At 39.9% G+C, this 14892-nt stretch overlaps 1 protein-coding gene across 8 annotated transcripts in view; it reads right to left on the minus strand.

Moving 5' to 3' along the window:
- agtpbp1 (ATP/GTP binding carboxypeptidase 1) overlaps window positions 1–14892 on the minus strand; it is a 426905-nt gene that overhangs the window by 351523 nt on the left and 60490 nt on the right. For 7 of the 8 annotated variants that reach the window (XM_068030050.1, XM_068030049.1, XM_068030051.1 and 4 more), the window contains exon 3: window positions 3787–3908. In XM_068030050.1, coding sequence (XP_067886151.1) covers window positions 3787–3908 — 122 coding nt within the window. Of the gene's footprint in view, window positions 1–3786; window positions 3909–14892 lie in introns of those variants that run through there. The other variant, XM_068030054.1, reaches the window with a different exon arrangement.

A 14892-nucleotide genomic window follows, 5' to 3' on the forward strand; every position in this document is an offset into this window, starting at 1 on the left:
GGAGAAGAAACACATATTAGAAGGGGCAGGCAGGTAGTAGATGCAATTTCAGGTCAGTGTGAAGTAACACATTTTTGCAAAGAAAAAGGAATGGGATTACACCCTCAATGAAAAGCTGCTAAAGGAGGAGGATTAACAAAAAGAATTAGAAGCTCAAGTACCTAATTTCTTAAAGTGAATGCAGAAGTAGTTTGAGCCACAAAAAAAGGCCAACAGCATTTTCATATAAACAGGGGCACAGCAAACATGTATAAAGAATTGTACACTAGTGCAAATATTTCTTAGGTAATAGTTGAAGTAGTGTGTGCAACTTTGGGTACCCCATTATAGCAAGAGCATTAAGGCTATAGAGAGGAAACCGTATGATATCAAGGATAGGGAACTGCAGTTATGAACAGAGTGAGTCCAGAACAAGAGGCCATAAACTTATTAGAGTTAGGCTGTTCAGGGTGGTGTCAGAAATCACTTCTTCACGGAAAGGCGTGGTGGAAATCTGGAATTCTCTCCCCAAAAGCTGTTGAAATTTTCAGTTGACTAAGCCTTAACAGTTAGATTGATTGATTTTTGTTAGGGAAGGGGTATTCTGAGTTACAGAGCCAAGACAGGCAAATGGAGTTAAGATAGAGATTAGCCATGATTTAAGTAAATGGTGGAATAGGCTCAACGGGCTGAATGGCCTACTGCCATTCCTATGTTCCTATATTAGAACTGCTACCACTGGAATAGAGATAGCTAAATAAAGAATTAATAAAAGGTTTATAAAATTATGAATAGTTTTTACTGAGTGAAGAAGGAAAGACTTTAGTTTGGGAGATAATGATGACGAGTGTAACGATTTTAAGCTGTAACTAAGAGAGTAAGGGTTAGGAAAAATATATTTACCCAGAATGTTATTGGAGCATAGAATGTGTTTTTACAAGAAGTGGTCGAGGAGGGATCATTTCATTTTTTTTTTAAAAGGGAAAATTGGATATAGATTTCAAGCAGAGGAAAGGACAGTGTTATGGCAAGAACCTGGAGTAAAAAGATTAGTTTCAAATTGCTCTAGTAAAAAGAGCTGGTATGGACACATTGGGCCAAATGCACTCCTCCTGTGCTGTAAACTTATATGGTTCTTGCCTCTCCCTGTTATCTTCATGGTTCTATTTCTCACTTTTTATCTTCCCTTCTCTATTTTTTTTTTGCTTCGCCATCTGCCACCTTCTACATCTCTCCATGACTTATTCTTTTCTTTCAGGTGGAAGGTCGTGGCGACATGGCGTGGAATGGCAGGAAATTAACAGTTGCAGACTGTATCTGGAGTTAGCTGCTGGGAAAAATGACACCAAGCAGATCTCCTCCCAATCACTCAAACTTCCCCCAATACCATTTCTCCATTATTACCCCCACCACTCTTCCTTGAACTACTTAGCCAACCCCCGACATCCTTCCTTCCCCTTTGCTCCATGCTAACACTCCATCAACTTTCCCTCACTCTCAAGTTGTTTCCCTCCTCCCCTCCCTTCTGTATTTGTTTCCCTCAAAATGGTTTCTTTCCAACATTCAATTTACTGAAAATCAAATTAAACTGAGGACAGACTGCCTATTTGCCTTTATCTTGCTATGTCCCTAATTAGAAATTAGAAAATCTGCCTTTCAAGTACAAGAAATTAGAATTTAGCTTTTCTAATATTCAAACATGAGTGAAATAATGAGTTGGTTTCAAAACTCAAAAAGTGTTTTTGAGACTTCTCTCTCCGCCATCCCATAACCTCTCAGGACACTCCCTGGCCCCAGTGTCTGTTCCACTCAGCACAATAAGCTTTCTAAACTTTACAGAACACAAAACAAAGGCCGTAACAGGTGTTTAGTCAGTATATTACAATTCTTCTGCCTCCCCCTCTCTCATACATAGACAACCTTTCTTAAAAATACAAAACATAAACTTCAATAAAGCTTTTGAAACATTTTTTTTGGAAAAAAAACTAAGCAGAAAGTGCTAGAAGCTACAAAATAATCCATCAGAACAGTTGGTTGAATGGTACAAATGCATCCTGGGAAATTAGTTACACTGCAAAGGCATAAACTGCACAGTCCAAATTCAGTTCACACCATCACAGCTCTAGGCAAACATATCTAGTCCAAGCCCATGCTTTTGAGGGGTGCTTAAGCTTACAAGTAAAAATTTTAATGAAGGCACTGAAAGACACAAAATGATAAATCAAATCATGTTATTGTGAATATTTTAAAATGTTGTTTAAATCCTAATTTGAACACAGAAATTTGTTACTGTGATAAAACTGGTGAAAGGAAAATTTTCAGAAAGCATTGTGGTTTGTGAGGCAAAGCCACCCAGTGGCCAGATAGTGCAAAATTGTTAGCTGTAATAGCACTGTCCACTTTCTTTTAAATGCTGACATGGGAATTTATAATGAAAAGAATTCACACACAAGTGTGTGATAACAGGAAGCAAAATTTTGTAGATGAAGAAATGCATGCAGACATAATAAATATACAGTCCATTACACAATTGTTAATTATAATCATGTTTATGGTTTTCATTTTTTAAACAAAACTGCCTGATTGCTGTCAATCTGAGTGTGGATATTCTCTGGGAAAAACCACAGAAAAAGGGCAGCAACTAACTAGAATAATGGAGTTTGTATCCCACAAATGAAAAAAGTACCAGACAACCTGCAAACCCATCCCAGGCCATAGCCAAGCCTCAGCTAGGTAATGCAACAAGAAAATCTGAACAGCAAACATACTGCTCTTCTGTGAAGGAGAACATGGACTGATTGAGCCAAAGTTTGTTTCGGTGTTGTAATTTCTATGTAATCTATTCACTTCAACAATATTACAGGATAATAAATTGTAACATTGACAAAAAAACAGATGAGCAAAAATTAATAAGACCAGATCCTCATAACAGCACGTTAATAATTATAAAAATACAAAGGTTAAACACCGATAGAGCAGTAGTATATATACAGCATTTACGGCATAGTGCACCTTCAAATTAGATCCATTTGAGGACAGCCTGTAACTCATTATAATTCATCAAGCTGGCCTGCTCGAGGAAATATTTTCCAACCACACCAGAAAAACACCTTGTGTTCTTTGTGTAAAGCCATTAATGGTAACTCAACAAAAACTTTTCTTTATTTGTTCTTGGGGCGTGAGCATCGCTGACAAGGCCAGCATTGATTGCCCATCCCTAATTGCCATTGAGCAGGTGGCGAGCAGCCACCTACAGAGTGGCTTGCTCGGCTATTTCAGAGGGCAGTTAAGAGTCAACCACATTGCTGTGGGTCTGGAGTCACATGTAGACCAGACTGGGTAAGGATGGCAGATTTCCTCTCCTGAAGGATATGAATGAACCAGATGGGTTTTCTATGACAATCCAACAGGTTCATGATCATTATTAATGAGACTAGCTTTTCATTCCAGATTTATTTAATTAATTGAATTTAAATTCCCCCAGCTGCCATGGTGGCATTTAAACTCTCGTCCTCGAAGCATTCGTCTGGGCTTCTGGATTACTAGTCCAGTGACATTACCACTGTGCTACCTTTCCTGTAAAGTAACTAAGTTTCTATAAAGTGTCTAAGATATCACTTTCTTTCTTCCACACATGTCCTAAACTACAGTACAGACACGATGGTGGGCAATTACAGTGTATATGTAATTATATATCATGTGGCTGCTTTTTATCAAGGAAAACCACAACTACTTTAATCAAATATAAATTGTGTTTCATTTATATAAACATTAAAAGCTACAGATGTAAAGATCTTGCAAAGTTACCTTGAGTCTGAACCAAATGAAGAAGCTTGGAAGTGACATGACGGATATTGTCCACATCTTGCAATGCCGACTCCAAACTGATCTTTTGCAGCTGGCCAAGCAGGCCAAGGATACGGGTGTTCCTGAGAGCAATGCAAAAATAATTAGATGTAAAATATTTAATTGAAACCTACCAAAAAATATACACTATTTTTACAGTTTTCTTGGGTTGCACTCTGTGGACCACAAAGTACATTCACACAGAATTTCAGCTGTCTCCTTTACACAACTACATTAAAAAATTAAAGATTCACACAAACAGAAATAATAGGCCTGATTTTAACTCTGTGCAAGTGAAAGGGTTCTAAATGGACTAAAATTGGGCCTAACAATAAGTTTCAAAGGATGATTGAAAATATTTACAATTTTGGAACGCTGCATTATTTAGTTGCTACTAGATGTTGTTATGCTTTTGAAGTTTGCTACCAGTTCCCAGTAGCAGAACACTAAGTGCCCTGGATTCTCTTTCCCTTACTAGCCATGGCAATTACAATTTAGAACCTCTTAGGCTTCCATGCTTTTAACACACAGCATTTATTTGCAATTGTTACTGTACATCTCATCATGTCCAGGGCTCGCGTCCTCCATTTTCCGACAGTATGCTTTATCCAATTACAGAGAAATCAGTAACCAGTTGTTTCTTAAAGTATAACAATTAACTGGACAAGGATAAACCAACAATCATACTTCTGTAGAAAAATAACAAACACCAATGGAAATGAAAACCACAACGCTTGTTGTGACATCACAAAGGCAAAATTGCATCACAAAGTACCTTCAGCTGATTATTTTGATACTTGCAGCCCAAAGCAATCATTTCAGTTTATTTCCTTAAATCTACTATTATTATAAATAAGATGGTTCATGAGCAGCAGTAAAAACCATGAGCCTTGTGTGGTGGCATCCTGGAGTTTTTCTTCAATTATCTTCGGGGATCAAGAAAACATTTCAGAGGCCTTTCACTTGCGATATTTAATCTGCCGACCCACGGGAATAGATTCGGGAGAATTCATTGGATGGGGTTATCCTAGTGGAGGCAGATCTTATGTTCATGTGGACTTGTCAATGTGCCTCACAGTTGATTTTGTTATGGTCCACATAAAATGGATTCTTTTTAAATTATTAGAACATGAAAACTTAAGAAATAGGAGCCAGAGTAGGCCATTTGGACCTTCAAGGCAGCTGATCTTTCAATAAGATCATGGCTAATCTTCAACCTCAACTCCACCTTCCCACACTATCCCTAGCAGATTCCCCGGGTACTCAAAAATCTATTGACCTTCCTCTTGAATTTTTTTTTTATTCATTCATGGGATGTGGCCGCCGCTGGCTATGCCAGCATTTATTGCCCATCCTAAATTGCCCTCGAGAAGGTGATGGTGAGCTGCCTCTTGAACCGCTGCAGTCCATGTTGGATAGGTACACCCACAGTGCTGTTAGGAAGGGAGTTCCAGGATTTTGACCCAGCAACAGTGAAGGAACGGCGATATAGTTCCAAGTCAGGATGTTGTGTGGCTTGGAGGGGAACTTGCAGGTGGTGGTGGTGTTCCCATGCATTTGCTGTCCTTGTCCTTTGAGTTGGTAGAGGTCGTGGGTTTGGAAGGTGCTGTCTAAGGAGCCTTGGTGCATTGCTGCAGTGCATCTTGTGGGTTGTACACACTGCTGCCATTGTGCGTCGGTGGTGGAGGGAGTGAATGTTTGCGGATGGGGTGCCAATCAAGCAAGCTGCTTTGTCCTGGATGGTGTCGAGCTTCTTAAGTGTTGTTGGAGCTGCACCCATCCAGGCAAGTAGAGAGTATTCCATCACACTCCTGACTTGTGCCTTGTAGATGGTGGACAGGCTTTGGGGAGTCAGGAGGTGAGTTACTTGCCTCAGGATTCCTAGCCTCTGACCTGCTCTTGTAGCCACTGTATTTAAATGGCTACTCCAGTTCAGTTTCTGGTCAATGGTAACCCCTAGGATATTGAAAGTGGGGGATTCAGCGATTGTTTAGATTAGATTAGATTAGAGATACAGCACTGAAACAGGCCCTTCGGACCACCGAGTCTGTGCCGACCATCAACCACCCATTTATACTAATCCCATATTCCTACCAAACATCCCCACCTGTCCCTATATTTCCCTACCACCTACCTATACTAGTGACAATTTATAATGGCCAATTTACCTACCAACCTGCAAGTCTTTGGCTTGTGGGAGGAAACCGGAGCATCCGGAGAAAACCCACGCAGACACAGGGAGAACTTGCAAACTCCACACAGGCAGTACCCAGAATCGAACCCGGGTCCCTGCAGCTGTGAGGCTGCAGTGCTAACCACTGCGCCACTGTGCCATTGACTGTCAAGGGGAGATGGTTACATTCTCTCTTGTTGGAGATGGTCATTGCCTGGCACTTGTGTGGCGCGAATGTTATTTGCCACTTGTTAGCTCAAGCCTGGATACTGTCCAGGTCTTGCTGCAATCAATTCTACACGGACTGCTTCAGTATGTGAGGGGTCGCGAATGGTGAACATTGTGCAATCATCAGCAAACATCCCCACTTCTGACCTTATGATTGAAGGAAGGTCATTGATGAAGCAGCTGAAGATGGTTGGGCCTAGGACACTACCCTGAGGAACTCCTGCAGTGATGTCCTGGAGCTCAGATGATTGACCTCCAATAACCACAACCATCTTCTTTTTTGTTAGGTATGGCTCCAACCAGCAGAGAGTTTTCCCCGATTCCCATTGACTCCAGTTTTGCTAGGGCTGCTTGATGCCATACTCGGTCAAATGCTGCTTTGATGTCAACGGCAGTCACTCTCACCTCACCTCTTGAGTTCAGCTCTTTTATCCATGTTTGAACAAAGGCTGTTATGAGGGCAGGAGCTGAGTGGCCCTGGCGGAATCCAAATTGAGCGTCACTGAGCAGGTTATTGTTAAGCAAGTGCTGCTTGATGGCATTGTTGATAACACCTCCCATTACTTTACTGATGATTGAGAGCAGACACATGGGGCGGTAATTGGCCGGGTTGGACTTGTCCTTGCTTTTTGTACTTTTATACTCAACAATTGTTTATCCACAGCTCTCTGTGGTCGAGAATTCCAAAGATTCACAAACCTTTGAGTGAAGAAATCTCTCCTCATTTAAACTCCTAAATGGCCAACCCCTTATTCTGAGATTGTGACCCCAAGTTCTGGATTCCCCAGCCAGGGGAAACATCTTACCATCTGCCCTTGCCAAGCCCCTTAAGACTTCTATATGTTTCAATTAGATCACCTCTCATTCTTCTAAACTCCAAGGAATATAGACCTAGTTTACTCAACCTCTACTCATTGGACAATCCCCTTATCCCAGGAATCAGTCTTGTAAACCTTTGCTGCACTCACCCTAGGGAAAGTACACCCTTCCTTAGATAAGGAGACCAAAACTGCACATAGTACTCCAGGTGTGGTCTCACCAATGCCCTGTATAATTGTAATAAGACTTCTTCACTCGTATACTCTAATCCCTTTGTCACAAAAACATCCATTTGCCTTCCCAATTGCTTGCTATACCTGCATGTTAATTTTCTGCGATTCACATACAAGGATACCCAGGTCCCTCTGAATGCACACATTTCCCAGTCTCGCACCAGTCAAAATAAAAATATGCTTTTTTTTATTTTTCCTACCAAAGTGGATAACTTCACACTTGGCCACATTGTATTCCATCAGCCATGTTCTTGCCCACTCACCCAGCCTGTCTATAATCCCTCTGCAGCTTCTTTGCCCTCTCCTCACAACTTACTTTCCCACCTAACTTTGTATGGTCAGCAAACTTGGATACGTTACACTCAGTCCCTTCATCTAAGTAATTTATGTAGATTGTAAATAACTATGGCCCAAGTACTGATCCTTGCAGCACTCTGCTAGTAGCCTGCCAACCCGAAAATGTTCTGTTTATTCCTACTTTGTTTTCAGTCCATTAAAAAATTCTCAGTCCATATTAATATATTATCCCCAATCCCACGAGTCCAATTTTGTGTAATGCCTCTTGGGTGACACCTTCTAAAAGACTTTTTAAAAATCCAAATACACTACAACCACTGGTGCCCCCTTATCCATCTTACTAGTTACATCCTCAAAAAATGCTCAGATTTGTCAAACATGATTTCCCTTTCATAAATCTGTGTTGACTCTGCTTAATCATATTATGATTTTCTAAGTACTCTGTTGCCACACCCTAATAATAGATTCTAGCATTTTGCCTACCACTAATGTTAGGCTAACTGACCTATAGTTTCCCGTTTTCTCTCTTTCTCCTTTCGTAAATAGCGAGGTTGTTTTTGCTACCTTCCTATCCTTGAGAATTGTTCTAGAATCTAAGTAATTTTGAAAGATTAAAATTAATGAATCCACTAGATTTGCAGCTACATCTTTTAAAATTCTAGAATGCAGGTCATCAGGTCCAGGGGATTTGTCGCCACTTAGTTCCATTAATTTATCCAGTACTATTTCTTTACTTACACGGATGTCTTTAAATTCCTCATCCTCACTAGATCCTTCATACCCCATTATTTCCAGAATTTTTTTGTCTTCTGCCGTGAAGACAGATAAATAGTATTTGTTTAATGGCTCTGCCATTTCCTTATTCACCATTATAATTTCACCCATATCTGCCTCTACTGAGCCCACATTTACTTTCACTAATCTCTTCCTATTTACGTACCTACAGAAACATTCACAATCTGTTTTTATGTCTCTTGCTAGCCTACTCTCATGTTCTCTTTTATCTTTCCTTATCAATTTCTTGGTACTCCTTTGCTGAATTCTAAAATCCACCCAATCCACAGGCTTACTATATTTTTGGCAATATTACAAATCTCTTTCTTTGATCTAATGCTATCTTCAACTCCTCTTGTTAGCCCAGTGGGCTCACTTTTTATCTCTTAAAAGAATGCATATTTGTTGCAAATTATGTATTAATCATTTAAATGCAAGCTATTGCATGTTTACAGTCATATCTTTTAATGTAGTTTCCCAAACTACCTCAGTCAACTCATCCTTCATGCCTACATAGTTTGTTTTATTTAGATTTAAGACCCTAGTTTCAGACTTACTAAATCACATTCAAATTCAGTATAAAATTCTATCACATTATTGTCACTCTTCCCTCGAAGCCCCATTACTACAAGGTTATTAATTAAACCTTTCTTATTGCATAACACTAGATCCAAACTAGCTCCCTAGTTGGTTCCTCAATATACTGATCTAGAAAACTATCTTGTATACATTCCATGAACTCATCCTCCACACTGTTACTGCAAATTTAGTTTGCCTAGTCTATATAATTAGGGTCCTCCATGATTGCTGTACTACCATGATTACATATGTCTCCAATTTCCTAATTTATACTCTTCCCTACACCAAACTACTGTTAGAGGGCCTATAAACTAATATTTTCTGACCCTTGCTGTTTCTTAGCTCTGCCCAAATTGATTCTACTTCTTGATTTTCGGAGCTAAGTTCCTTTCTCTCTACTGTCTTTATCCCATCTTTTATCCCATCCTTTTCCATTTTGACTCTCTCATCTAAAAGTTAAGGATCCTGGAATATTTAGTTCAGAACACTGGTCACTTTGCAACCACATCGCCATCATGACGATTAGATCAAACTTATTAATTTCAACTAAAAGCAAGAAATGCTGGAAATACTCAGCAGGTCTGGCAGCATCTGTGCAGAGAGAAGCAGCGTTAATGTTTCAGCTCAGTGACCCTTCATCAGAACAGATTTCAATCTGTGCTATTAATTCTTTAATTTGTTGTAAATGCTTTGCGCATTTAGATATAGGGCCTTTAGCTTTGACCTTTTTTTCTAATTTTCCCTCATGCCACCTTAGTCACTAATGCCCCATTACCTCTATTACTCTGACTGTCCCTTCCTGACCCACTCTGCATATTTTTACCCAAAATACTGCTCGGCTCCAGAGCTTTGACAATTCTCTTACTGCTTCTGAATTTACCCCTTCCTGAATTCTCACACCCCCATTTATTAGTTTAAAGCCCTGTTCTCTGCCCTAGTTATTCAATTTGCCAGGACATTGGTCCCAGCCTGGACTCACTGGAGCCAGTGCCAACAGAACACCTCCCCTCTTTCCCCAGAATTGGGACCAGTAGCCCATGAAGCCAAGTCCCTGCTGCCCACACTCCTCCTTCAGTCACGTATTTAACCTTCTAATCTGTTTATCCCTATGCCAACTGACACGTGGCTGAGATAGAAGTCCAGAGATTATTACTTATGAAGTTCTGCTTTTTAATTTGGACCCCAACTCTTCAACATCTCAGCAGAACATCATTCCTAGCTCTATCTATGGCATATAAAATTATTACAACTGCAGGAGCATCACATTTTAAAAACTGGTTATGAATATTGCAAATAAGTCAAGCTTCTTGGATTTGTAACTCATGCAGCTCCAAATTTGCACATTATTTCTTGATTCCGGGTAAAATGGCTGTCAGGAACTTTTACAGCAGCACTTTCACAGATGCACATTCATAATACCAACAAACTTCCAAACTCCAAATATTAGATGGCAACTAATTATTGGTTGTGCCTGAACAATCCATCTCTTGATTTATTAATCTCAGCACAAAACTAATAAATGGGGGTGCGAAGATTCAGGAAGGGGTAAATTCAGAACCTAAGAACATAAGAACTAGGAGCAGGAGTAGGCAATTCAGCCCCTCGAGCCTGCTCCGCCATTCAATACGATCATGGCTGATCTCATCTTGGCCGCAAGTCCAATTTCCTGCCCGTTCTCCATAACCCTTCAACCCATTTCTAATTAAAAATTTGTCTATCTCCTCCTTAAATTTACCCAATGTCTCGGCATCCACCAGGACCCTTTGAGAGAAGTAATTTCTCCTCATCTCTGTTTTAAATCTGCTACCCCTTGTCCTAAAACTATGACCTCTCATTCTAGATTGCCCCACAAGAGGAAACATCCTCTCTATGTCTACTCTGTCAATCCCCTTAATCATCTTATATACCTCAATTAGATCTCCTCTCATTCTTCTAAACTCCAGACAGTGAAGGCCTAAACTGCTCAATCTCTCTTCATAAGACAAGCCCCCCAATCTCTGGAATCAATCTAATGAACCTCCTCTGAACTGCCTCCAATGCAACTACATCCTTTCTCAAGTAAGGGGACCAAAACTGTACGCAATACTCCAGGTGTGGTCTCACCAATGCCTTGTACAGTTGCAGCAACACTTCCCTACTTTTATACTCTATTTCTTTAGCAATGCATGCCAAAATTCCATTTGCCTTCCTCATCACCTGCTGTACCTGCATACTAGTTTTCTGCGATTCATGCACGAGGACACCCAGCTCCCTCTGCACCGAAGCACTCTGAAGTTTTTCTCCATTTAGATAATAATTTGCCTTTCTATTCTTCCGACCAAAATGGATAACCTCACACTTATCCACGTTAAAATCCATCTGCCAAATTCTGGCCCATTTATCTAATCTATCCATATCCATTTATAGATTTCTTATTTCTTTATTGCAAATTACTGTCCCACCTATTTTAGTGTCATCTGCAAATTTAGCTATAGTACCTTCTATCCCTGCATCCAAGCCATTTGTATTAGATTGTAAATAGTTGGGGCCCCGAGGACCGAACCCTGTGGCACCCCACAAGTTACATCTTGCCAACCAGAAAAAGACCCATTTATCCCAACTCCCTGTTCTCTGTCGGTTAGCCAATCCTCTATCCAAGCTAATAAATTGCCCCTAGCCCCATGTGAACTTACCTTGTGTATTAACCTTTTGTGTGGCACCTTAACAAATGCCTTCTGCAAGTCCAGATAAACTACATCTACAGGATCCCCATTATCCACTTTGCTTGTTACAGTTTCGAAGGACTCTAGCAAATTAGTCAAACACAATTTACCCTTCATAAAACCATGCTGATTCTGATGGATTGCGTTTTGACTTTCTAAGTATTCTGTTATTACTTCCTTAAAAATGGATTCTAACAATTTCCCAACGACAGATGTTAAACTAACTGGTCTATAGTTTCCTACTTTCTGCCTCCCTCCCTTTTTGAATAAGGGCATTAGATTAGCTTTTTTCCAATCCACTGGAACCTTTCTCGTTTCCAGAGAATTTTGGAATATTATAACCAATGGATCCACTAACTCCATTGCCACTTCCTTTAAGACCCTAGGATGTAGGCCATCAGGCCCTGGGGACTTGTCTGCCTTCAACCCCAATAGTTTGCTCAGTACTACTTTTTCCCTAGTGATGATGATTGTTCGAAGTTCCTCCCTTTCTATAACCTCTGCATTACCTGGTACTATTGGGATGGTACTAGTGTCCTCCACCGTGAAAACTGAAGCAAAATACTGATTTAGTGTCTCTGTCATTTCTGTGTTCCCTTCTAGTAACTCCCCAGTCTCATCCTCCAACAGACCAACATTCACTTTAGCTACTCTCTTCCCTTTTATATACTTATAGAAGCTTTTGCTATCCATTTTTATATTTTACGCTAGTTTTCTTTCATAATTTACCTTTGCTCTTTTTATTACTTTTTTAGTAACCCTTTGTTGATCTTTAAAAGTTTCCCAATCTTCCAGCCTGCCACTGGCCTTTGCAATATGGTATGCCTTAGTTTTTGTCTTTATGTTATTCTGAACTTCCTTGCTTAGCCATGGATGTTTTTTCCCCCTCCTAGAATCTTCCTTCTTTTTTGGAATATATTTTAGTTGGGATAAATTGAATATCTCCTTAAACATCTGCCACTGCTTGTCAACTGTCCTACCTTGTAGTCTTCCTGCCCAGTCCACTAGGGCCAAATCTGGCCTCATGCCTATATAATTACCTTTGTTTAACTCCAGAATGCTTGTGTGGGACTCTAGCTTCTCGCCCTCAAACTGAATTTGAAATTCTAGCATGCGATGATCACTCTTCCCTAGAGAATCATTAACAATGAGATCATTTATTAATCCCACCTCATTACACAACACCAAATCTAGAACAGCCTGCTCCCTGGCTGGTTCCACAACCTATTGCTCCAAAAAACAATCTCTAATACATTTAATTAACTCTCCCGCGAGGCTAACCTTGCCAATTTGACTAAACCAGTCTATATGCATATTAAAATCAACCATGATTATTGCTGTACCTTTCTTACAAGCCCCCAGTATTTCCTGGTTTATACTGTTCCCCACTGTGGAACTATTGTTTGGGGACAATACTCCCACCAGTTACTTCTTTCCCTTGCTATTTCTTATTTCTACCCAGACTGATTCTGTGCCTTGCTCTCCAGTGCCTATATCGTTTCTCATTACAGCACTGATCTCTTCCTTCACTAACAAAGCTACGCCACCTCCTTTTCCTTCCTAGAAGCAGTAAGAGAATTGTCAAAGCTATAGAACAGAGCAGCATTTTGGGTAAAAATATGCAGTGGGTCAGGAAGGGACAGTCAGAGTAATAGAGGTAATGGGGCATTAGTAGCAAAGGTGGCATGAGGGAAAATTAGAAAAAAGGTCAAAGCTTAAGACCCTATATCTAAATGCGCAAAGCATTTACAACAAATTAAATGAACTAATAGCACAGATTGAAATTAATAGGTTTTATCTAATGGCCATTACAGAGACGTGGTTGCAAAGAAACAAGTGTTGTGAACTAAATATTCCTTAACTTTTAGAAGAGACTGTCAAAATGGAAAAGGAGGAAGGGTAGCCCTGATAATAAAAGATGGGAGAAAGGAACTTAGCTCAGAAAATCAAGAAGTAGAATCAATTTGGGAAGAGCTAAGAAACAGCAAGGGTCAGAAAACATTGGTTTATAGGCCCTCTAACAGTAGTTCTGGTGTATGGAAGAGTATAATCAGGTTAATTAAATGCAAATCTGTAAATCACTACAGTAGAATCAGATTGATGCCTTCGTTAGTAGAGAGATCAGACTTTGTCAAGCTAAGCCCCAGACAAAAATAAACAAAGTGTTTGTGGTTAAAATTTATATTGACATCTTTGGATTGCAGTTCATGCCTTAGGATTGCTTAAAAGGATTACAGAGTTGTTGTTCACATTGTTACTACTAGATGGAGCTCGAAGCAGTGCTCAGATAACTACCTACTTCCCTTGGCACAGAGTTATGGCCAGAAGGAAAGCAAGGTCATTAGAGGGAACTGCAGTCTGAACATTATAGAACATTCATCGAATGAAGCACTGCTGAAGATTTTTTCCAGATTCGCACATCTTAGATCACCTTCCTTGGTGAATCTTAGCTTTAATGGAGAGTTTTCACTAACTAGGCACATTGTTGGTAATGTGCCCAAGTCAATTAACAGAAAAATCCTAAGCTATTATTTTTTTTTTTATTCGTTCATGGGATGTGGGTGTCGCTGGATAGGCCAGCATTTATTGCCTATCCCTAATTACCCTTGAGAAGGTGGTGGTGAGCTGCCTTCTTGAACCGCTGCAGTCCTTGGGGTGTAGGTACACCCACAGTGCTGTTAGGGAGTTCCAGGATTTTGACCCAGTCATTTCCAATCTACTGGAATTACCCTTGCACCTCCACGAAACCTATCTGCTGTCTTCTATAATGATACAACATTACATCAGACTTCATATTCCAACAAAGTTTTCAATACAGAATACATCAGAATTGATGTCTCCTCACACTAGAAAAAAATGGATGATTGAAACTCGATAAAGAACACAGAACCAGAAGATTGCTCTGAGTGCACAAATCCTAGTTAGGCTGCTCTGGAGTGAAATTGCTGGGCAAAACGTGTGCGTGCGCGCGTGTGCAATATGATAGAACGTGTTTTTAATATTACAACAGTGAATACAAAGAAAAATACTTCAATGGTTGTAAAGTACTTTGGGACATCCTGCAAAGCCATTATTTTGTGAGCAGAAAATAGAATCTATCCCAGTGAAACTAAGAATCACATCATATTTCAAAGTGATACATTGTATCCTAGGGTCTTCAACACTATCTAAATTCTTTTGATTTTCTATCTTGTATCACACTCCTTGGTGAATATCAACTATTCGCAAGTTTACACTCACCCAACAACTAGGCACATTTTTT

This window comes from Heterodontus francisci, chromosome 4 (genome assembly GCF_036365525.1).
Source record: "Heterodontus francisci isolate sHetFra1 chromosome 4, sHetFra1.hap1, whole genome shotgun sequence".
NCBI lineage: Eukaryota > Metazoa > Chordata > Chondrichthyes > Heterodontiformes > Heterodontidae > Heterodontus > Heterodontus francisci.